This window comes from Dermacentor andersoni, chromosome 7, assembly GCF_023375885.2.
Source record: "Dermacentor andersoni chromosome 7, qqDerAnde1_hic_scaffold, whole genome shotgun sequence".
NCBI lineage: Eukaryota > Metazoa > Arthropoda > Arachnida > Ixodida > Ixodidae > Dermacentor > Dermacentor andersoni.
In genome coordinates this window covers 136,877,453-136,899,343 of record NC_092820.1, presented here as the reverse complement: position 1 = coordinate 136,899,343, position 21,891 = coordinate 136,877,453, and the positions used below count along the sequence as shown (strand labels likewise).

At 47.9% G+C, this 21,891-nt stretch overlaps 2 protein-coding genes across 2 annotated transcripts in view; both read right to left on the bottom strand.

Annotated features, from left to right (window-relative positions):
• Nucleotides 1-1,604: 1,604 nt before the first annotated feature.
• Nucleotides 1,605-9,776, bottom strand: LOC129380097 (uncharacterized). Its single transcript, XM_072289346.1, has 8 exons — nucleotides 9,533-9,776; nucleotides 6,501-6,538; nucleotides 6,133-6,214; nucleotides 5,502-5,530; nucleotides 4,461-4,515; nucleotides 4,165-4,208; nucleotides 3,047-3,140; nucleotides 1,605-1,882 (listed from the first exon to the last, which is right to left on the bottom strand). Exons 1-8 carry the CDS (start codon nucleotides 9,573-9,575, stop codon nucleotides 1,767-1,769), a joined length of 501 nt encoding a protein of 166 aa, XP_072145447.1. The 5' UTR covers nucleotides 9,576-9,776; the 3' UTR covers nucleotides 1,605-1,766.
• A 2,843-nt stretch (nucleotides 9,777-12,619) lies between these two features.
• LOC126534594 (uncharacterized) overlaps nucleotides 12,620-21,891 on the bottom strand; it is a 10,320-nt gene continuing 1,048 nt past the window's right edge. The window contains exons 2-8 of the mRNA XM_050181862.3: nucleotides 16,910-16,947; nucleotides 16,007-16,088; nucleotides 15,831-15,859; nucleotides 15,096-15,150; nucleotides 14,805-14,848; nucleotides 14,114-14,207; nucleotides 12,620-12,861 (exon numbers count right to left, since the gene is read on the bottom strand). Coding sequence (XP_050037819.1) covers nucleotides 12,746-12,861; nucleotides 14,114-14,207; nucleotides 14,805-14,848; nucleotides 15,096-15,150; nucleotides 15,831-15,859; nucleotides 16,007-16,088; nucleotides 16,910-16,947 — 458 coding nt within the window. The 3' untranslated portion in view covers nucleotides 12,620-12,745. The remainder of the gene's footprint in view (nucleotides 12,862-14,113; nucleotides 14,208-14,804; nucleotides 14,849-15,095; nucleotides 15,151-15,830; nucleotides 15,860-16,006; nucleotides 16,089-16,909; nucleotides 16,948-21,891) is intronic.

Genomic DNA, 21,891 nt, shown 5'->3' with positions numbered 1-21,891 from the left:
TTGTCTCTTGCGACACGCCATGTTGCGTATTCAGTAAAGTAAATACGGACGAGTCGACCATCACAACTAACTGTCATGTAACTTCGCCGTACGCAGGGAAGACCAAGGAGAAAGAACAAGTCGCATATAAAGTGTTCCAGCTCTATAGCTAAGACGATGCTACGACGACGAAATACTGCTGCATTATGGAAGAAGGGTCAACTGACACCATCCTAAAGTAGAGCAGAAACGTGTAACGTTTTGCTGGATGCTGCAACGCTCAGCCTGAAGCTAAGTGTGGTGTGTTTTTGCTGACGAGTTGAATGCCGAACTATATATGCCGGTTGGCATATTAGAGTGGAGCGCTTCTGTGCTTGTAGTACCGTGATCGAATCCCGCCGGCAGACATTTATTTACGTTTATTTAAAGAAATATTTGTATGCATGTATGTAGACAGGGAAACATAGCAGTAGCTACTGTGGTCCGAGAGGTACATAGCTAAACACATATAGGCCCACATCTTTAGGCTGCACTGTCTCCGGTATCAGTCTGCGAAAGAGGCTAGAAGCATGCCCGATGCGGAATGGTCGTGGTAACTCGCCAAGAAGGACTTCCTCTTTGAAAGCAATAGAACATTATAGCGCTCACCTAACGAACGGCACGGTACACTGATGTTTTTTTGCATTTCGGTTCCATAGAAATCCGGCTTCCCGGGCTTGTAACCGAACCCGCGACCTCGTGCTTAGAAGCGCAGCATCATAGCCCTAAGCCACCGCGGCGGGTATACCCATTACAGTGCAGCCGACGCGGCTAGGATCCGCAAGATGCTTCACATAGGATCAATTCCTACTGAGCGTGTGATCCGCACCTTTCTTTTTCTCTCTCTTCCACTCGTTTCAAGTTGTGCTAATGTCAACGAAACGCCATGGAATGCCAACTCGCTCAAACAGCCACCCTTGGTTCCTACGATTTGGAACACATTTTCTGCGACGGCAGCAGGCTCTCACAGCGAACACCTGGCACCTTCTCGAGAACAACAAGTTCACTTGATGTCACCTCCGACTACGTGCGCAGATGCCACAACTCCCAGAGTCTTGCGTGGAACGCGAAAACTTGAACGAACTGCCAAGCTGAAAAAGTTCGAGACGACGCAGTGGTCAGCGCGCGCGTCTTTCTGCGGTGCGTTGCGTTGGGGCGTGCACGATTTCTATACGGAGATGGTGGGTCGAGTTTTCTTCGCCACACGGAGAGGGTGAAGCCGAGGAGAGTGACCGATGGCGATGACGGTGTAACAGAATATATGAACACAGAAAGGCGAACCCGCTGTTCAGCTGTAAACTGTTGTCGCAGTAGAAATGTCATCGAAGGAAACGCAGTAAGGTTAACTCTGAGGATATCTCCGGTTGTCGACCATAGACAGGAGAACGGGTACTAAAGATGAGAAAAATACAGAATTTTTGAATGAGCTAAAGCTCTCCATACAAGACGGTAGCGGATGTCTGGAAGGATTCGTGTGTGTGTGAGGGCTGGGGGTGAGGGAGTGGGCAGGCTTAGGATGAACAAAAGGAGACCACGTGGACGCCCTCTGTCACACAATTCGCCAGGTGCATAAAAAAAGGCATTAGTAGAACTACCTACCACAAGCGTGCACACCATCACGCGACATTCATTTATTTGAATGACATTTGTCCAGAGCCGATACGCGGTCCCAACATGACAGACTTCCTGTTCGAGCAATGGCGCAAGTGGGGCACTGCGTGGTGTCTTCAGTGAAGTCACCGATGCCGCTAGCGGGTAAGCACAGAGGTGGCGGAGGCGCATCCCTTGCACGCGTAGCTGTTGTCGGGGTTCACCTGTGCGATGCTGTTGGGCCCACACTCGACGCCAGGCTTCTTGTCCACGCCTGCAGCAGAAAAAAGTATTTGCGGTTATAACAAAACTTGTCACGAAGCGATGACGTCGCGTCTCAATAAGGGCTAAAGCTGAGAAGCGCGGACTACAGCGCATGTCTCCCAGTGAGAAGCGATCCTATAGTGAGCCTAATACTAATGCAAAAATCCACACGGATACAATCAATACGGCATCTTTTATTCTGCATGCTCCAATAAAGCAGTTAACAATGAGTCATGGCGGGTTTGTCGTGACCTAATTGGCGACAGGCAGCGATACTATAGCACATGTTTCTGCATGAGCTGGCTTCACTGCAGTAGAGGCACGCACGCATTTTTTATTTTTTTTATACAAACCAGGCGAACGAAACTTTAACGCAGCGGAACCATCGGGAACACTTTCTTTTCTCCTGTGATCTGTTTGCCCTGTCTATACTAGCTGACCTACGCGAACTGGACGGTGCTCACGCGAATGTCCAAGCATGTGGGCGAAATGCTCATCGCTTCACTCACGTGAATCGCTTGATGCCATGCAAATGCTCAAGTGGAAGCATGTATGTAGTGATCAATTGAGAACACAGTTGTTGATTGATGCTGCTGCAGTAGGAGAGCTTAAAGTGCCTTGGACGTGCGGACAGCTCTGGCGGTGCTTTTCAGGGGTCCCAGCTTTACAAGGAACCCGCAGCGTGCGCTCGACACAGGGGCAAATCTGGCTGTACAAGATACAAAGCACTTGAGAAGTTGGCGTTCTCGGACGTGGAAGCGGCTGGCAATTCAGAATGCGCAGGGAACGCACACCGCTTGTAAATCCTGGTTTCATTTACTCGTATGCACCTGGCCATAGCGTCAGGTTTATAGGAAAGCACTGCGCAGCGATCACGTGGCAAAGGATTATTTGCATTACCTGTGGTGCTTTTGCGTGAGTGTACACATGGGGACTCAATGATGTTTGAAGTACTGACGCCAATCTCTCTCTCTCTCTCCCACGCACGTTCTTTCCTGGGCCGGGAGGGGGGGTGGAATAAGTGCAGGGCAGTGATGGAGCGAAGTGTCGCGACCGCAATAATTACCGAGGTTGCAGCGAAACATTAAACCCTCCCTTCAAAAAGCACGCGTTCTGACTTGATGAAGTATGGAGCCAGCCATGAGTGCACATGCAATTATCAAGCTGCACTTACAAACGGCGCGGTCGGTGCCGTAACAGGGACACTTGATGCACACTAAACCGGTCCTCTGGTATCCGCACACTTGGTCCGGACCGCACTGTGGACCTTGAAATAGTCAAAGGTAGAAAAAAAACACACACACTGAATAAATACCTGATAGAAGGAGCATCAAAAGGAAAAGAGGGGCACTTTTGGTTCGTGACAGCGTCGCATGTTAGAATCAGCGCCAGCTAATCTATACCAGCCTATGTTTGGTCCAACGTAAAAGCAATGAGTCTTCGAAAACGTCCTATTACGCCCCTTCCCCCCCCCCCCCCTTTTTTTTTCTTGAGCGCCAGCGGACGCCGCACTTCATCTGACAATTCCCTGACCTCATCACAGCGGCTAATCAACAGTCTTGGTTTGTGTGGTCCTTCCTTTGGCTCAGGTAAAATACAGGTTGTTATCTGTTATGCCTATTAAGCAGCCTGCTCAAATTTATACCGGTATACTATGCACCCGTGTGGGCTCCTTAATATATGCTAATATTAACGTTAAAGATGTCATTCCCTGCACCATCGCTCGTCGGGTGGTCTATCTCTGTAGTTTGCTCTCAAGATTCTTGAAGCTCCAAAAGCTTCAGCTGCGTTAGGAACTCGACAGCTGAATCTTTAGCCCCACTGGTGTTTCACTATGGGCTGGTTTAAATAGAGGTATCTTTTATTTTATTTTGTTTATTTATTTAGGAAATACTGCAGGTCTTGTAGTAGCCCTTGCAGGAGGGGCAGAAGTACAGGAAAAAACAAGGAAATGCAAGAGTACGTGAGTAGCAAAACAAATATAACAAGAATTAATTACAATGGAATGATTACAGGAAAATAAAAAATAACGATTTCAGAAACACTACACCAAAACAAGATAAACATAAGCAAACAACATGTTTCAACGGTCGCATCTTCAGCTGTCAACGCATTCAATGCTTTCAGTGTTAATAAGAAGTGATATGGACAAGTTATTCCATTCGGTTATTGTGCGAGGAAACAAGGTGAATGAATAAATAATAACTAAGATGCCACAACCACCCGACAATACCGTCATGAATGACGCAATTCGATTTAATTATGCGAGTTTACCAGCTGCAGACTACGTACGCTTATCCCTCCGCATCTGGTGTCTTGGTGTTCCAGGACCAGACCTATAAAAGCAAGAAATAAATAAATAACATCGTTCAAGTTTTACGTGTGACTTCTAACGCATCGACGATGGGCATTTTTACGAAGAGAAAATTATATGTTCTTACATAATGTTTGCCACTACTTTTTGTTGTAGTACAAAGAACGGGCTCCACCTCTGCGCTGACTGAATACTGGTTCATTTTAACCCAGCAAATACAGTTAGTAGGAGCAGTAGGTGAAGAAAGAAACGAAAAATAATCAAGCATACTTACACTCGTAGGGTGACGAAGGGCAATCCTTGAGCCGGCATTGGAAGCCAGACTCGCACTGAGAACAAGACAAAAGAAAGGGTGATATTGGATGACCGTGACGCGAAGGATTAGCGTTGAGCGAATATTCGCAACTTTCGAATAACCAATCGAATTTCGCCCTATTCGATCGAGTCCTCGAATCGAACAGTCGCTATACGAAACCTGAATATTTGTTTCGAATGCATTTCGAATACCTTGCGCTGATGACTTTACACGGTGAAACCCGATTTACGCAAAAATGTGATAACTGTCACGTCATTCACAGTATATGTAACAGTTCACACAGTGCATTTATGTAGCTCTAACAGCCAGTCTTTTTCGGCTAAATGTACGACATCACTCGCAGTGAAATGTTTAGCCACGCCATTCGGCAGTGGGTGTTGTTTGGTACTATTTAGATACGGAGAACCTGTGCGTTCTTATTGGTATAATTACGAATACGTTTTATTGTAACATGCTTTAGGCAACAATGGCGCCGTGTGCCACGCGACCATTGGAACGAGAGAAAATTTGATTTCTTTTTCTATCTCTGGCATCATCGCATACGCCACACACATTTCCCATTTGGTCGCCAAGTTATACACAGGCATTAAATGGCCAACAAGGCTGCCTTTCTAAACCGGACAAGATAATGCATGACAGCGTAAGCTTCATAGAGGCCAGCGTTTGCGAACCAACTGGTCGTATTAGTGCTTTTAATAAAGCGGGCTTTGTGTGTGCGGTGTAATTACAGAACATTTCTAATGTTGTAATCACCAGGGTGAGGAACGTGCGAGAATTATTTGCGATACGGCTGTACTTTATCTGCAAGCTAGTCGAAAACATTCGGTATTCGATTCTGGCACTATTACATGCGGTGTCAAAAACTACGATTCGCACACCAATAATAAACATATTCAAGGAGGCCTACTGGGTGAAATCTAGACGAGTGATCATTCAAGGGGAAGCGTAATTAACAAGCTGCAGTGTCAATAGTTCAAGTACGACGCTATTAATACTCACCGAGCATGATGTGGGAGAAACGTCGATGCCTGCAGCGGGACAAAAGAAAGGAAACAGACGTTCTACTTCACGTGATACGAAACAAAATTGCAAAGCAGTTTGTAATCGAACTTGGCCAACTTTCAGTAGGTCAATGAAAATTACTTCCACGTCACTTGGTGGACAATGCTTCGGAAGAAGGCAATGCGCAAAATAAAAGGGTTAGTGGCCAGTCACAGATTATCGCATAAAAGTTCCGCTAGTCCGTGTCTGTGCCTACTCGTTCTGATCTGTGCTCCGCATTATCTTCATTTTGAGCTTTATATAGATTATCTACCCAGTTGATTTCGGAGCATTGTAACAAACTCACACCTAGGAACCCACCGTGGTGGCATAGTGGCTTTGGAGTTTTGCTGCTATGAGGGCACGGAATCAAATTCCTGCCGCGGAGGCTGTTATTTCTATGGGGACGAAATTCGAAAACACCCGTGTACTGTGCATTGGGTGCACATTAAAGAACCCCAGGTTGTAAATGTTAATCCGCAGTACCCCACTACGGGGATTGCATCATAATCATATATCTTGATTTTGGCACATAAAACGCCAGAATTTTTTTTTATATGTAGGTTACGATGCAAGAAGTACTACTCACAACGGTGATCGGTTTCACAGTTGGCCCTGCTCGAGTAGTTGGCGTGTAGAACGCACCGCTGACCTTCAGAACAATCGGCATCCTATTTTCATAAGAATGAATCGATCAGTCCAAATGGACTGTAACGCAGCAAATTATAATAACGTCTCGCGTCTTTCATTTTTTGCTGTGCTCGTTCGCTCAGTTACGCCACATACGCAGGAACGGGCACCTGAGAACAGCATTCTAAAAGATACGATATTTTGAGCAATCATATACAGTTCTCGGTGGAATCTATTCTCTTGTGAATGCTTTTGTTTTACTGGCTAGATAATATCACCCAGTAATTTTTACCTGAACAACGATTGCTGATAAATAAACGTACTCACCGACTGACAGGTAGCTGCTGATACAGCCATAGTGTAGCCTGAAAAACACAACCAAAGTAACGCAACACTAGAACGACAGAGGCGTGCATTACGTATCTATAACACTGAAGATGTGCTGCAGAATAGGTGTTGATTATTTTTTATATCATGTGGGATGTGGTTAATTAGAATACTATTCAGTTTATACCACGCTAACATTTTCCGACATTATAGCACCCAAATCTTACCCAAGTGAAATGGTAAGCTTATTATATAGCTGGGTATATGTGTGGGCTTTACTTTAGCGAACAGGAATATCAAGCATCCACCACGTCATGAGAACTTCGGGCTATCGTTCATCGAGGTATGCATGTCTTCAGTATACTTTCACGTTCTGCTTGTACCTGCGATAAGTGCCCGAGATTAAAAATATTATACTGGAGGTAAATTGATGAGACACAGCATCGGCGTACATCGAAATTGCTGCTCTATCGGGCCACAACAATAATCAGCAAGATTACTAGATAATTCATGCAATAACGTGTTTAGAGGGGAGGCCGTAACTGCATAATTGAAGTCAGCCAGTACTTAAAGCATTAACCTTCGACAAAGACGTCCTTACACCAGTTTCAAGAACGAAAAAAAAAACACATACACACACACCAAGTGTGGGGCGATTGCGACAAGGAGAAGCAGGCGCCGCTAAAACTTCCAACACCTTCTATTAAAAAAAAAAAACAATTGCTCAAGGTCCACAGTGAACCGCATTGCCGATAAATCTTCTGGAAGGCGTAAAAGTGAAAAATAAGATTGCGGTAGCCATTAAAATATGACAAAGTGGTAGCCGAACGAAAAGCATAGCCGATGTAGTTCTTTCTTTTTCTTTTTTTCTTTTTTTTTTGCTTGGAGCATGCGTGTCCTTTCCTCGGCACGCTACAATTCTATGAACATGATGCCGTCTAAACGCTTAACGCGCAACCCTAGTTTTAGCCGACTGCCACACGTGCAGGTATATCACATGTGAGAGTGTGGGGAGGTGAGCCTTGGCGCAATGTGGTATGCCTTGCAAGGGACTCGGGCACCAGAAGAACGAAAGGAGTACATGCGTTACATGTGCTGGGAGCAGTGCCGGAAGGAATGACTACGGTGCAATCCGTGGCGCCGGGAACATCGCAGAGTTCAGAGGGCGAAGGCAGCTGCTGACGCTGCTGTTGTTGGATGAGAAAACAGATGGGTGCAGGTGGGACACGAACCCACGTCTCCGCATTACGCGTGCGATGCTATTACCAACTGAGCTACCTCGGCGCCGTTTTCCCATCCGCTGTCTGGGGTATTTGTGTTCATCTATGAGAACTAGACCAGGGAGTGTCAGCCAGCGCCACACCTCACAGCCTTGATGACGGATGTGAAGTGTCTTTTTTTGTCGTGTCGCAGGCGTCACGTGTACGTTATCCTTTCTGGTGAAGGCAGCTGGTTAATAAACCCACACATGCTACCTTAAGGAATTAATGCTGCCGAATTCGAGACCTCGCTATGTAATGAACGAGAGGAAAGGAAACCGAAAACCTGATTTTTATTAGTCATCGTAAGAAGTCAAGAAACGACAACAAGGATAGCATAGGAAAAATTACATGTAGTTGTTAAGTGAATTAAAGAAACACTCCCAGGTTTAGTGCAGGTAGGTAAGCACGATTACCACAGTAAGTGGACGGGAAGACGGCGCCGGTGATAGCTCACTTGGCGAGAGCATCGCACGCGTAATTCAAAGATGTGGGTTTGTATCCCATCTGAGGCCAGCTGTTTCTTTCGTTCACTTTCATTTCCAGTATTATATCATGTCCTTACTTCAATTAATACGCACATGTAACTTCCCCTCTACTGTCCTCGTTGTTTGTTGGCTTCTTATATATAGTGCAACCGACAGTCTGCTCCGGACGACCTTCACTTGCACTTAGCTTCCCGAAGAGTCAGGCCATGTCTCGAGTGAGCTCCTGAAGAACACCTCGCAAAGTGGTGAAAGTTGTTTAAACCATGCATTCGGGACCTAAAGGAGCTTCGGCGTAATACTAACGCAGCAATCGCTCACATACCGCTAAATTGCCACGGAGAATTTTTTTCTCCCTTTTTGAAATTTTATTTTACTTTTTTTTTGTCATATCATGTCTCAACTTACAATAACTGAGGTGCAGCGGCTGCTTGGCTAATACAGTCACCAGTAGAAATAGTGGCAATGTGAGCGGTTAGGGCTGACAACAGAAATAAAAGCGCGACAAAAAAAAATGAACTGCCTTTATGTTTCTGAGAACAGAAGGCAAAAGAAAGTGGAAGCGAACTCGTTCATTGCCTAGTTTATTCATTCTTATTCACACAATATCAGCTAAACTCAGGGCATTTGCCCGTCGCAACTTCGTCAAGTCGGAACATTTACTAAAAATTCGGGAATGTCCACTTAAATTCGGGATGGCTGGCAACCCTATTGTCGCAACCCCGGCCTCCTTCAGTCGCCAACTGTACTCGGTGCTTGTTAGCACTGCGTCCGCTACCGGCCACTCGTGCAAGAGAACAGCCCAAATGTGGGGACGAAGAGTCAACGAAAGCTTCACTTAAAAAAAAACGCATTCCGCGAATGAGATCAGTCGCGACTCAGAGCTTTAGGGCTGTGTTGTGCATACTACCTTTAAAAATGAGGTTCGCACACATGGTGTACTCAACTTGTATAGAGCCAATTATCTTGCTCGCGGAAATACGTTCATCAAAACTCATCCAGACACAGATGTTCTTCAATGATGCATACTTATAAATGGCTCCACAAGGCCTGCGCGTCCTCGGAGAATGAAAGACACTTAACTAGTCTAGCACAAATCCTGTCACTACCGCAGTTATTGATGCCCGAGGTATCATATGTTTTGCTGTTACGCGACTAGGTATCCTTGACTCTTACCGAAAACCAAACGCGTTCACCTCAATGACCCCCACAGAACCACCTACAGCTCCAGAACGTAACGGCCCTCTCACGCAGGCATAATAAAACACGCCTGTTCGAGTGCGCTTACCGAGGACGGCCAGTGCAGCCAGCATCAAGTGGAGGGATCCCATCGTGGCTGCTTCGGAGGAACTCGATCCCGTGCCCACACACGCACGCACGCCGAGATTGACAACTAGTGAGCCGACAACAGACGTGCCACGTTCTTTAAATAGTAGCTTGCATCGTTGGCCGTGCGTGGGCCCCAGGTCGCAGGTGCGACACTTGCTGGCCTTTGCGGCAGGTCGAGTGTCCCGAGTATCTTCCTTCGCTTTTGCGCGTGCGTGCGTGCGTGTGTGTGTGTGCGTCGGCCCGACTCCACGCGCTCGCTTATCGGTACGGCGGTAAGGAAGGAACTGACAAGCTCTGCACTTTTTTAGAGGCGGCTTCGCGCGTAGGCCGCGAGTGGATGACTGAACGCGGCACACGGTTGCAACGGACTGGTCTGGGTCGCACGTGTCTGCTTGCACCCGGTTAGCACTGAAAACGAAACAAAACAAAATTAGAACTGCGCATTGCGCAGTCTAACCTGCAGCTACAGCTTCTGCAATGTTCCAGATTTACGCTGTTTTTTTTTTTTTGTCCTTGTGCGTGGATGTTTCTCATTAAATAGGCGCGTTGGTACTTCGAGAACTATACTAAGTAAATTATAATTAGATTTAATTATCCTATTTATTTAGTTTTCGCTTGACTCTCCATTACTTGGACAGGCTGTAGCCTCGCACTTGTTTTTCCTTCTACATTTATTCTTTGCTGCCTTGTTTCTAGACGTTAAAGGGGCTTACTATAATCTCACCCATGAAGCCATCCTTAAAGCGGTAGAAGCAATAGGACTTGGTGAAAGATATATGTTTGGTCTCGTAGCTACCTACAGATTCGATCATTCTACGTGCTCACCGGGGATGGCCCGACACCCCAATATTACAGTAGTCGCGGAGTCCCTCAGGGCGGAGGACTTAGCACAACGCTTTTTAATCCAGTCCTTATTGGACTACTGGAGGACCTGTCAAGCACCGTACGACTCTCTACATCTACGCCGACGACATATGTATCTGGACGTCGGTGATGACATGGCTTCAGCTTCGCGCTCAGCTTGAGAAGCCGGCCTCATCGACGTCATGCTACCTTCGCAAACAAGGACCGGAGCTGACGTGGGAAAAGTGCACAGTGGTGGCATTTACCCGGAAGCCAATGTATGCGCACACCATATCAATCAACGTACAAGTTATATCGTCCAAGAGAAGTCACAGGTTCTTGGGTGTTGAGATCGACAGAGGCTTTTCCTGGACTACTCACGTGAACAAGCGACTGATTTCCATATGTCATCTGTTCAGGTTCCTTGCAGGAAAAAACTGGGGGCTGTCCACGCAATCTATGTTACAGCTGTACAGGGTGGTGTTAGTTGGGTCCCTCCGGTGCAACCAAACCTGTTATATCCAACACCTGCAAAACGAATTTGCGTACAATTCAGACCACAAAAGGTCAAGCTCTGAGGATATGCCTTGGATTACTGCGCAGTGGGTCAACGTCTGAAACTATTGCCATTGCTCCAGATTATTCAATCACGACGCACATCGCCATCGAGGCAATGCGTGCACATGTCAGGCACACTGCTTGGACCCCTTGCCACCACCTCGCCCCACTCACCGGAAAATGACCCGCATGTCATTTAGCACAACTGTCAGTGCATATCGTGCCTCGCTTGCATCGGGGTACACACCTGCGTCCACACCGGTTTCGCCTGTATGGTGATTGTGCGACACTGAAGTACCCCTCAGAATTCCAGAACAGGTGGGGAACGATACCACAACCTTGGCATGCGAAGGTTGTGGGATTGTTCTTTACCTTTGGCATCCACTTTCATTTCCATTAAGTTACCGTTTCTTTGTTTCATTTATTAAGAACAAGTAGTTCGCCTGTGTTGTCCTTTGTGTCAGTGTTTGTTGGCTTCTTATGATATCACTAATAAAAATCGGGACCCTCGGTTAATCCACTTTCTTCTCGTTTACTTCAAGCAGTCAGGTGTTACCATTGCCAATGAGAAAACTTCAGAACGTTCTAGGAATAATTCAGTTCAGCACCTTTTAACTTTCGGCTTGTTAAGTAATTAATTTTTCTCCGTCCTAGAGAAGCCCTACGAAATTGGCAAAAAAAAAAGAAATGCACGTAACATGCAGACTCGCACGCTGCGATTGCGGTGCTCTCAAACGTGCCGCCTATAGATGAACGATCCTCAGATTTCGTCTGGTGTGCAGCCGCTTAAAGAAAGGAGACAGTGCAGCTATTTATGCCACAGACGTGCTTCTTCGGGCCCGCACGACAGTTCACAACAGCAATACGCATCCCAGGCAGCACGCCATGGTCGTGCCTGCCAGCCACCGCGTGAACAGTGGGCATGGCACGCAAAAAACCTGAACCAATCGTCGAGCCCAAAAGGTGCGCGAAGATGCAGTGGCCTTCGCGTGTGGCTTCCTTCGGTGCTTAGCGCAGAGGTACCAGTTATGTGCTCAGCGTAGGAGGGAGGGGGGGGGGTGCAAAATCTTCTTCGCCACATGTAGGAGTCGAATCCGAGGAAGTCAACGCAAACCCTGCTTTGGGCTCCTATCTGCCACAGCAGAAGAGAGAAAACGAAAGCAAAGACGGGGAGGCTAATCAAGGGACATTTCCAGTTGGCCACCCTGTACTAGAGAAGTACTACAAAAGATGACTGACGACTACAGAAGATAAAAAAAATTAAATTATGGGGTTTTACGTGCCAAAACCACTTTCTGATTATGAGGCACGCCGTAGTGGAGGACTCCGGAAATTTCGACCACCTGGGGTTCTTTAACGTGCACCTAAATCTAAGTACACGGGTGTTTTCGCATTTCGCCCCCACCGAAATGCGGCTGCCGTGGCTGGGATTCTACAGAAGATAGGAATACATAGAAGAGTGCGTGGGTGCTGTCACGCAATTTGTCAGAGCGCAGTAAAAGAAAAAAAAAAGTACACTGCGAGCACGACAGCTAGCGTGTACGTTCTAAACTTGTTTCAGTCATTTTGTGCAAACCACTCTATTCTTCGCCGAACCCTGACGGTGGGTATGTGTCATTTGTTCAGAGGAACACCAACAACGACATCAACCCGGCACCCATTTATTTGAATGATAGACGCAGAGGCGTGGTCGCATCGCGACGAATGTGTCTTTCCAGCAATGATGCAATTGGGGCACTGCGCGTTGTCTTCAGGAAAGTCACCGGTGCCGCTAGCGGGTAAGCACAGAGGTGGCGGAGGCGCAACCATCGCACACGTAGCTGTTGTCGGGGTTCACCTGTACGATGCTGTTGGGCCCACACTCGACGTCAGGCTTCTTGTTCACGCCTGTAGCACAAAAAAAAAATATTTGCGGTTATAAGAAAAATTGCCATGTACCCGTCACTGCATTTCGAAAGGATGGCGAAAGCCGAGACGCGCCGAAAGCTGAGAAGCCCAGTAAGAAGTGATGCTAAAGTGTGGCTAATGCTGTTAAAGAAGAAATAGTGCACAGGCACGGACAAACACAAGGTACACCTTGCATTAACCTCGTCTACGTGGACCCGTCATGCTTCCAACACTTTGAAAAATTGCAACAGAACTCATCTCACAATGACTGGACAAATTATCTAGCATTGAATTCACATAGCGATTCAACGTATTAACTCGGTTGGGCGATGGCATCTATGAGGCGTGTAAAGCAGCAGGACTCTCACGAGACGTTCATTTGAGGGACGTTTTTTGAGGGACTTCCTTTTGCAGACAAACTGGGTGAACTGCGTTCGAGCAAGAACATCTTCGGGAACACTTTGTTTACTGTTACTGTGAAATGTTAGCTGCGTATATACTAGTTGACGTACGCGAACTTGACGGAGCTCGGGCGAATGGGTAAGCCAGTGAGCGGAACACCTATCGTTTCATTGATGCGAGGCACCGCACACGTAAATACAGAAATCGAAGCATCTCAGAAGTGACAAATTGAGAACACAGCAGTTCACAGAATCTGGTGTCCAACATGAGAATTTAAAGAGCCTTGGTTACACGGAACGCATTGGCGGTGCTGTTCTAGGTTCCCGATGAGTCCCACAGCTAAAATAGATTTCCGAAGAGTGTTTTCGACGCAGGGATAATCTGGCTGCGCAAGATAAAAAGCGTTTGAGAAATACATTTCGTTGGACACGATGGACGGGTGTAATTGAGGAATCTCTGAATATGCTCCCCGTTTAGGTCGTGGTTTCATTTGCCTGCAAGCGCCTGACAGCAGCGTCTCGCCGAACGAATATGCAAATTTTTCCATTGTGATTATTCCATTGTGCGATTATTTCCATTGCCTGCAGTGCTTGTGCCGGAACGTATGCATATGGCTGAAAAGTTATACGTCACACGCACAAACAAGCACGCACACATACAAGTTATTCGCGTATTACAGAACAAATTAGGCAGGGTGCTGCTGTAGCGAAATCTACAGAGCTAGGAAACACTGATATTGCGATGACCTCTCCCTTGAAAGAGCGAGTTCCTAGTTTGAAAAGGTGTTTAGCGAGCAACGAGTGTCACTTGCACTCGTTGCACGAGCGTCCAATTGTCAAGCAGCACTTACACACGGCGCGGTCGGTGCCATAACAGGGGCACTTGATGCACACCAAGCCGGTCTTTTCGTATGCGCAGACCTGGTTCGGTCTACACTGAGGACCCTGCGAAGTTCAGAGGGAAAAAAAAAGGGGGATGACAGAACGAATACGTTAAAAAACATCTCGTGGCTCGCGACACCTTCGCTGTACTAGCCTTAGGCCAGTGCAAGACGAAAGCTTCTTCAAAAAGCTTCCAATTACCGTAACTGCAGCATTAGATGACTTCATTCTTCGCCTGCGAGTTTACTAACCTCATTACACCACCTAGTTATGTGCACAGCTAGAATACATATTGAAATGTAAATAACAGGAAGGTTAGTCACCTATAATGGCGACATTTACTCCCCTTCACGTAATAGTAACAATATTAAGAAGAATATTGTAAAATTAGTCAGGGCTGAGAGCTTGTAGCCTGTGCCCTACGGGGGTATATGCCATTGCATTTGGGGGTATGAGCCGTAGATTACGATAGTTTTCTGTCGACGTTACGCCACGAAGAAATCCCTGGATCCCAGCCACGGACAGATTCACTGCAATAGGTGTATATTTGCAGTCATGCTTTAACATGAAACAGAAAGTCACAAGCACACGGCACTATAGCGTCAGAGGCAAGGCCGTTCACTACTAATTAGGGAAGAGTACAAGTGGCAGTTTACGTACATTTCTTCCGCCGCATCTGGTTCCTTGGTTTTCCAGGACCAAACCTACAAAAGGATGGAAGAAATACGAAAAGAAAAGCTTGTATTACGTTACATCATATCGAGTTCTAACATATGGGTTGTTGGCAATATTGCAAAGTGAATTGTGAAACAAAATAAGCCACAATTCAAGTGTTTGTGAGCGCAGAGAAAATACGGTGCCTCAACATTGACTCAACACAGGAGCACAGCAATTTCAGTTAGTGAGCATTTTTTGTGAGCAGTTGCGCAACAACAAATATTTGATACTCACACTCGTATGGTGACGAAGGGCAATCCTTAAGCCGGCATTGGAAGCCAGACTCGCACTGAGAACAAGGAGAAAGAAAGTGGGCCATTGAATGGTCTTGACGCAAAATATGATCAAGAATTAATTGGCGCAAGGTATGGAGTGACGGCTACATTGGCAAGAAGCCGAACGAAGGATGAAGGCGAGTTTTGGATGCGTTCAAGTAGTTTGGTTCACAGGAGACGCATATTAAAAAGCGTAAATAAATCAGGGCGTAAGGCTTAAAGTATTTCGGGTGCGAACTCACTGTTATTGTGGTTGCGTTACATGAAGTCTTATTTCACACGACTAATGGCACATCAACCTTAGGTTCGAGATGTATTGACTGTAGTCGGTGATATGCATGTGGTGCTGTGCGGACTGCCACCACTGCTGCGCGAGACCCGAGCTCGGGCTACTGATGCGAAGGATTAGGACCAGGGATCAAGAGCTACTTGCGATCCCCCGAACGAGCTGCAATAAACCCCATTTCATGACCAATTTTGATATACCAGAAACGTCATGAAATTGAAGTAGCAATGAGATCCCGCAGTAACAATTGACGGGGGAGGGAGAGGAACCGCTTGTAGAACTGCTAAGCAATGTTAGGCGGAAAACACAGCGGATGTGGTCATACAGAACGCTAATAAGTAATAACAATTTATGGCATTCTTTCAGGTAACAATTAGTGGCTTCAAATAGAAAAGTAGGAATGCTTACCGAGCAAGACGTAGCAGAAACAGCGATACCTGAAAACGAGGTAAAACGGGAGAATTGACATGCGGTGCTTTGCGCGACAGTAAATGAAATTGTCGTGATGTGCTTAGGATCAACAAGTTGGCTTCGGGACTTGCGTGCCGAAATGATGAGTAGGAAATGAGGGAAGCGCTACTCACAACGGCGATCGCTTTCACAGTTGGCCCTGCTCGAGTAGTTGGAGTGGAGAACACACCGCTGGCCTCGTGAACAATCGGCATCCTGTAAGCACGAGAACAAATCAATCCCGATGGCATGCGATAGAGGCAAGGTACAAGAGTAGCAGGCAAGAAAACAAAACTTATCCGAGAAACTGGGTGAGCACGCGGCAAGAGAGAGAGAGAGAGAAACAACATTTAGTCGCCTGCAGAACGACACCATGACTAAATGGTTCCGTGACGCGGGCCCTGACGTCTTCTCAGCGGGTGGTCTTCACTCAACTCCAGCGCGTGTTACTCCCGCAATCGGTCGCCCTGAGGGGCAACGTTCCATCGGTTTCGCTCGGCCTTTGTCTTTCAAGAGCCGCCGAGACCTTCTGGACGGCCCAGGTTTGACTGTCATGGTCGTAGCATTGCGCCGCAGCCGCGAGTCGCGGCGGAATCGTTGTACTTGTCGAAGCTTCGTCGGGGAACTTGGTGCAATACCATAGGATGTGCGTCAGGGTGACCCTCTCCCGCGGGCACACATCACTCACATATAATTTCAGGTACAGATGATTTATTAACACTGGAGTGGGTAAGGAACCAGTTTGGAATTGTCTGAACAGCACCGCCTCCGCTCGGCTCAGCCCCGGGTGCGGGGGTGGGAAAGTCCTTCGAGCCAGGCAGTGGAACTGTGTAAGTTCGCTGAACGTCGTCATGTGGTCCCTGGCACTACAGCACGCGGCAAAGAAAACTAGATGCGAGAAAAACAGAAGAAATCTTGTAACCCTTTTCTTCTGCATCCGTGCAACGTATTCCCGTTTTAACGATTGTTTCACTTACAAAAAGAATTATTTAACGAATCTTATCACGAAAGGGTTGTGGATAAATAAACATACGCACCGACTGACAGGTAGCCGCCGACACAGCCGCGCCGCAGCCTGGAAAGCAATGCTCGTAAGTAACGGAATACTGGCTAGAGTTACATGCATTCAGATTTACAACTCTTCAAATGTATTGGAGAATATGTGTTCACACGTCATTCTTGCATCACACGGGACGCACCTAATTGCATTGTTATCAAGTGTATGCTCGTTTGAATATTTTGTGGCTTTACGGTGTACCGTTGACCTGGTTATATGTTGGCGATTTTCTTTAGCGCACCTAACCATGCACAAAACGCTTGATTGAGAATTTCAGACAATTCTCCGAGGCATGGATGTCTTCTGTATCCGCGCACGTAGCGCTGAACATATAAATCATTATATGTTCAGCGTTAGATATAAACATTAGATATAAACTTGGAACGGCCACGGCAGCGGTAGGAATCGAAATTGATGCTATAATCTAAGATGAGTTTATGTCGTAAATGCGCAGTTGAAGTCAGCCAGTGCCGACAGCAGGAACTTTTGACGAAAGCTGCGACTTGCGCCAGTTTAAATTAGCATTAAAGACCTTGCCGGAGCTGTATCGAGAAGTGTACGCATATGTGGTGCAACTAAAAGCGGGAACTGCTCCTTTACCTTCATGAATAAAAGAAGAACACTTGGAGGCTCCAGCGAAATACGTACACTGTTGCGACATTTAACGCTTTCAGAAGGTGTGCAAGTACATTGCGGATAACTTCACTGGAACAGAAATATTTGCATTTCGGGGGACATTTGGAGCCCGAACCGGTGAGGAATCCAACCTTCGCCGCGGCGGCCACATTTGTATGCCGACCAAATGCAACAAATTCCCGTGCAACGGGTGCACGTTAAAGAAACCGAGGTATTCAAATCAACTGGCCAGGCCACGTCCGATTGTTACACGCTAGGCGCGAAGGGCACCCCACAAGGGGTGGTGCTCTCCCCGCTATTATTCAATCTAGCATTGAAAGGGCTCTCGGACCGGCTGACGAGAGTGACCAACGTCAATCACGCCCTATACGCAGACGATATTACGGTGTGGTGCCCGGGAGGGTCCGACGCAGAAGTCGAGCGGGCTCTTCAAGAGGCGCTGGACACAACGGAAGAGTACCTGAAGGAAACGGGACTCCGTCTGTCACCCAGCAAATCGGAACTGTTGCTCTACAGGCCCTCGAAACAAGGCATGAGGAATTTGACGCCGATCGATCAAATACCAATCAAATTACGCACGAGTGACGGCCAGCCGATCCCCAGAGTGGACACTATAAGAATCTTGGGGCTGCTAATTGAGGCTAAAGGCGGTAACACGCAAACGGTCATGAGACTCACGTCCAAAACGGAGAACATGCTCCGGCTGATCCTCAGGGTGACCAACCGCAGGGGAGGGCTCAGCGAGAGCAATCTCATCAGACTTTACCACGCCTTCCTCATGAGTCACGTAAATTACGTAGCCTCGGCGCTAAAATGGACCAAGAGAGACGCGGCCAAGATAGACACACTGATGCGCAAGAGCATCAAGAGGGTTCTAGGTCTTCCGATCAGTACAAGCACGGAGCGGCTCGATCGCCTAGGGGTCCACAATACGCTAGCAGAAATCATCGAAGCACAGACCAAGGCACAGGTCGTGCGGCTGTCGACCACCAGGGCCGGCAGACGCATCCTAGAAGAAGCAGGTATAAATGCCGAGGCAGAGTGCAACGCACGCAGCGTCGCGCTCAGCGCGGCGGCCAGGGGCACTTTCAAGGTAGAACCGCTTCCGAGAAACGTCCACCCGCAATTCAACGAGGGGCGCCGAAAGGCGAGGGCCCGAGCACTGCTGAAATCGACCGCCAGCTGTCCGGGACTGGCGGCATTTGTAGACGCGGCCCAGTACGGGCGCAGCGACCGGTACGCGGCCGTCTCGATACGCTGGGATGGTACGATCATCAACGCAGCATCGGTCAAGGGGGTAACGTCCGAGGTGGCCGAACAGGTGGCAATAGCCATGGCAATGAGGGACCCCGAACGTCCATACGTATACACAGATTCGCGATCGGCGGCCAGAGCATTCGCCTCGGGCTCGATATCGCGGAAAGCAGCGGCCGTCCTCGGCAGTGAGGGAGCCGCGGGTCATCACATCCTCAAATGGTTTCCAGCCCACATGGGGGCCGACGTGCACCCCGACTTTCCCAACGCCAACGAGCTGGCACACGGACGCGCGCGAGGACTCACGCACCGCGGCGATCGTGGCGAGCGAAGTGGCGGGGAGGGAGGGGAGCACCGAGACCCGCTGCTCACCTTCAACGAACTAACAACACATTATCAGCTGTCGAGGAGGACCTTCCCGCTCCCCCACGCTAAACTTACTAGACCACAGTCATCTACATTCAGAATGCTGCAAACAAGGTCGTTCCCCTCGAGAGGCAGAATGAGCCTTTATTCACCGGACGTAGAGCCGCAATGTCCGGATTGCGGCGAATCGTACTGCTCGCTATCGCACATGCTTTGGCAATGCTCCGCGTTAAGCGGCACCGTGTTCAGCAAAGAAGACTGGATGGACGCCCTGCGAAGCGACGACCACCAGACCCAGCTTCGGGCCGTCCAAGGGCTCACGAAAGGGCGGAGGCTCACGGGCTTCCCGTCCCAACGTGGGTGCGGCCCGCGACCCCTGCCGACCACTAAACCAAGAGTGGGTGGGAAGGGGTTCCTCAGGACCCAATAAAGTTCTTTCCTCCTCCTCCTCCTCCTCCTCCTCCTCCTCCTCCTCCTCAAATCAACTGGAGTCCTAATCGTCATAATCAATCATAATGCGTCATAATCGAATCGCAGTTTTGGCACGCGAAACCCCACAACTTAATTTTTGAACCCACATTTCTCGAGACTAGCGCCGTTTCGAGCAAACTCGTACGGCGCGATTAATTATGCAAGTACAACGTGCCGCCCGAAATGTCATCGCCGAAATATGTAGTAAGAAATGTCACGACTGTGTAAGCAAATACGGCGCGAATTTTGTCGTCCGAGAACGGCCGTGTGTCGACGCGTTCCCAGTAACGATGGCCACTGCAGCGCCACCGTCCGGAAGGGACGCGAAGAAATAACGCTGTGCGGTCCTTTGCTAAAACGGCAGGCATCCTTCCTTTCACCCGGTCCCTTACCCCTATCTTAGGCCATGGCCATCCTTTCTAATAGAAGTTTTAATCAGTCAATGACAAGTACGCTTCCCGGCTCATTCCCTGCAGAGTGGGTGTGTGCCATTGTGATTCAAGAAAGCGGAAGCCATGACGTACTTGCATATCTGCACTGTGAAGTAAAGCGTTTATGAAGTGCTAACACAGACGTGGATGAAGAAAAACTTTAATGTGTCCTCACTTTTAATGTGTCCGATGGAATGAACTGGCGTTCGATTTACTTGTGCGATTCAATGCGTAGAACAGCGTTTTCTTAAAAAGGAAGTGGAGCAACAGTGGATCTTTTACCCCAAGTTTGACGGCACATATCTCGAATCCGGTGCGACCCTCAAAATTCGTTCCAAGTTGATTACGTCTTGCAAACTCACTGGCCACAATTCGTAGATTGAAATATGTGCCGTAAAGTAATGAAAGCTATGGTGTAGTTACGTTAAAGGGACCCTGAAACGATTTTGACGATTTTCTACAAACGTACTGAGTTGTTAGAGTAGGTCATTCTGATCATTAATTGACACATCTAAGTGATCTGCGCAAAGCGTGTAATTTATTAAAAGGTTTTAAAAATGCACATCGCTGTCGATCTCAGCACACTGCTCGGCGGAATTTTAAGCCGCCCCTACCCATATGACCGAAATCACCCATATGACGTCAGTGGGGCGAGCTATCCGATTGGCTGACCAGGGCGCGTGATCGATAATTTTTCCAACTTTATGGTAAACAAATGATGTTCGTAATAGTTGGAATGTTAGTTAATTTGTTTTTATAAAAAGAAAGTAACACAGAGAGAATGCACAAGAACAATTTTTCAGTACACTTAAGCACTTCCGGCACACAGCAAGTGTCGTCTGCTTGTGTTACAACGTGCTCCGTCTTTGACGAGAGCTCCGCCGTCAGTATCGGTTTGTCTTTTCGCGAGCGCTTTGATTCGACTTTGTTGCGTTGTGGACTGCAGATGTAGCGACTGGCAATATGTCAAGCTGCAACATCGTGTCCCTCTGCAAGCCAGTACACGAGCTGACTGGCTGCAGCGCATCGGACTGCCACTATCCGATCGGCGCCAGGATTTGTGCGATTGCGGCCGTCACTTTACACCGGAAGATTACTAACGCAATAGCGTTTCGCGAGTCCGGTATTAGGGTAAACGCAAGCGCAAGGGGACAGGGCCTGGCCGTGTCCCCTTGCGTATCGTTTGAGGTGATGAACAGAAACGCAAATGTGAATGGTCTGCACGGTGCAGCCACCTGGAGGCATAGAGCTCAACCACACGCAGTAGCAGTAACAAAATATATTCTTCCTTGCTGCTGGTGTAAATTTTTCGCAGGAGTGTAATCGTTAACACGTTGTTTTTGTAAATGTTTAAAATATTTTACACTTGGTTAGAGCAATATTAGCTCTTTCTTTGGCTGGTTAAGCTATGCGCCAACGGCTGGCTGGACCGTGGAGGCAGGCACCCGTATCAGGCAGCTCACGTACGTCTACGCTAAAGTTCCTTCATCAACTTGAGTTTATGCCTCCATCGTTCCGTCGAAATATTCAGGTAGTGTGTGATTACCGGAATACCAGACACGTTCGGCGCTACGACAGAATGCTAGCAACGCACGCTGCTTCGATAGCTTTCGCTTGGGGTCGACGGCCAAGCGGCTAACGGAGAGGTTTCTCGCGGTCGAGGGCGGGCTCCAAAACAACCGGAAGTGGACGATGTGACGTCGCATCGTGACGCAGAGCCAGTGAAGGCGGAGCTTAGCCCCGATCGCTCGGCGAACGAGTTGAGGAGGAAAAGCATGGCTAAGGAGGAGGGTAATTTGTAATC

Excerpts from the sequence above, each read along its gene's own strand:
- LOC129380097 (XM_072289346.1), bottom strand. The coding sequence starts at position 9,575 with ATGGGATCCCTCCACTTGATGCTGGCTGCACTGGCCGTCCTCG. Across the intron at positions 5,531-6,132 it reads CTGTGAAACCGATCACCGTT|GCATCGACGTTTCTCCCACA; the intron begins GTGAGTAGTACT and ends GTCCCGCTGCAG. Across the intron at positions 3,141-4,164 it reads CCAGATGCGGAGGGATAAGC|GGTCCACAGTGCGGTCCGGA; the intron begins GTACGTAGTCTG and ends TGACTATTTCAA.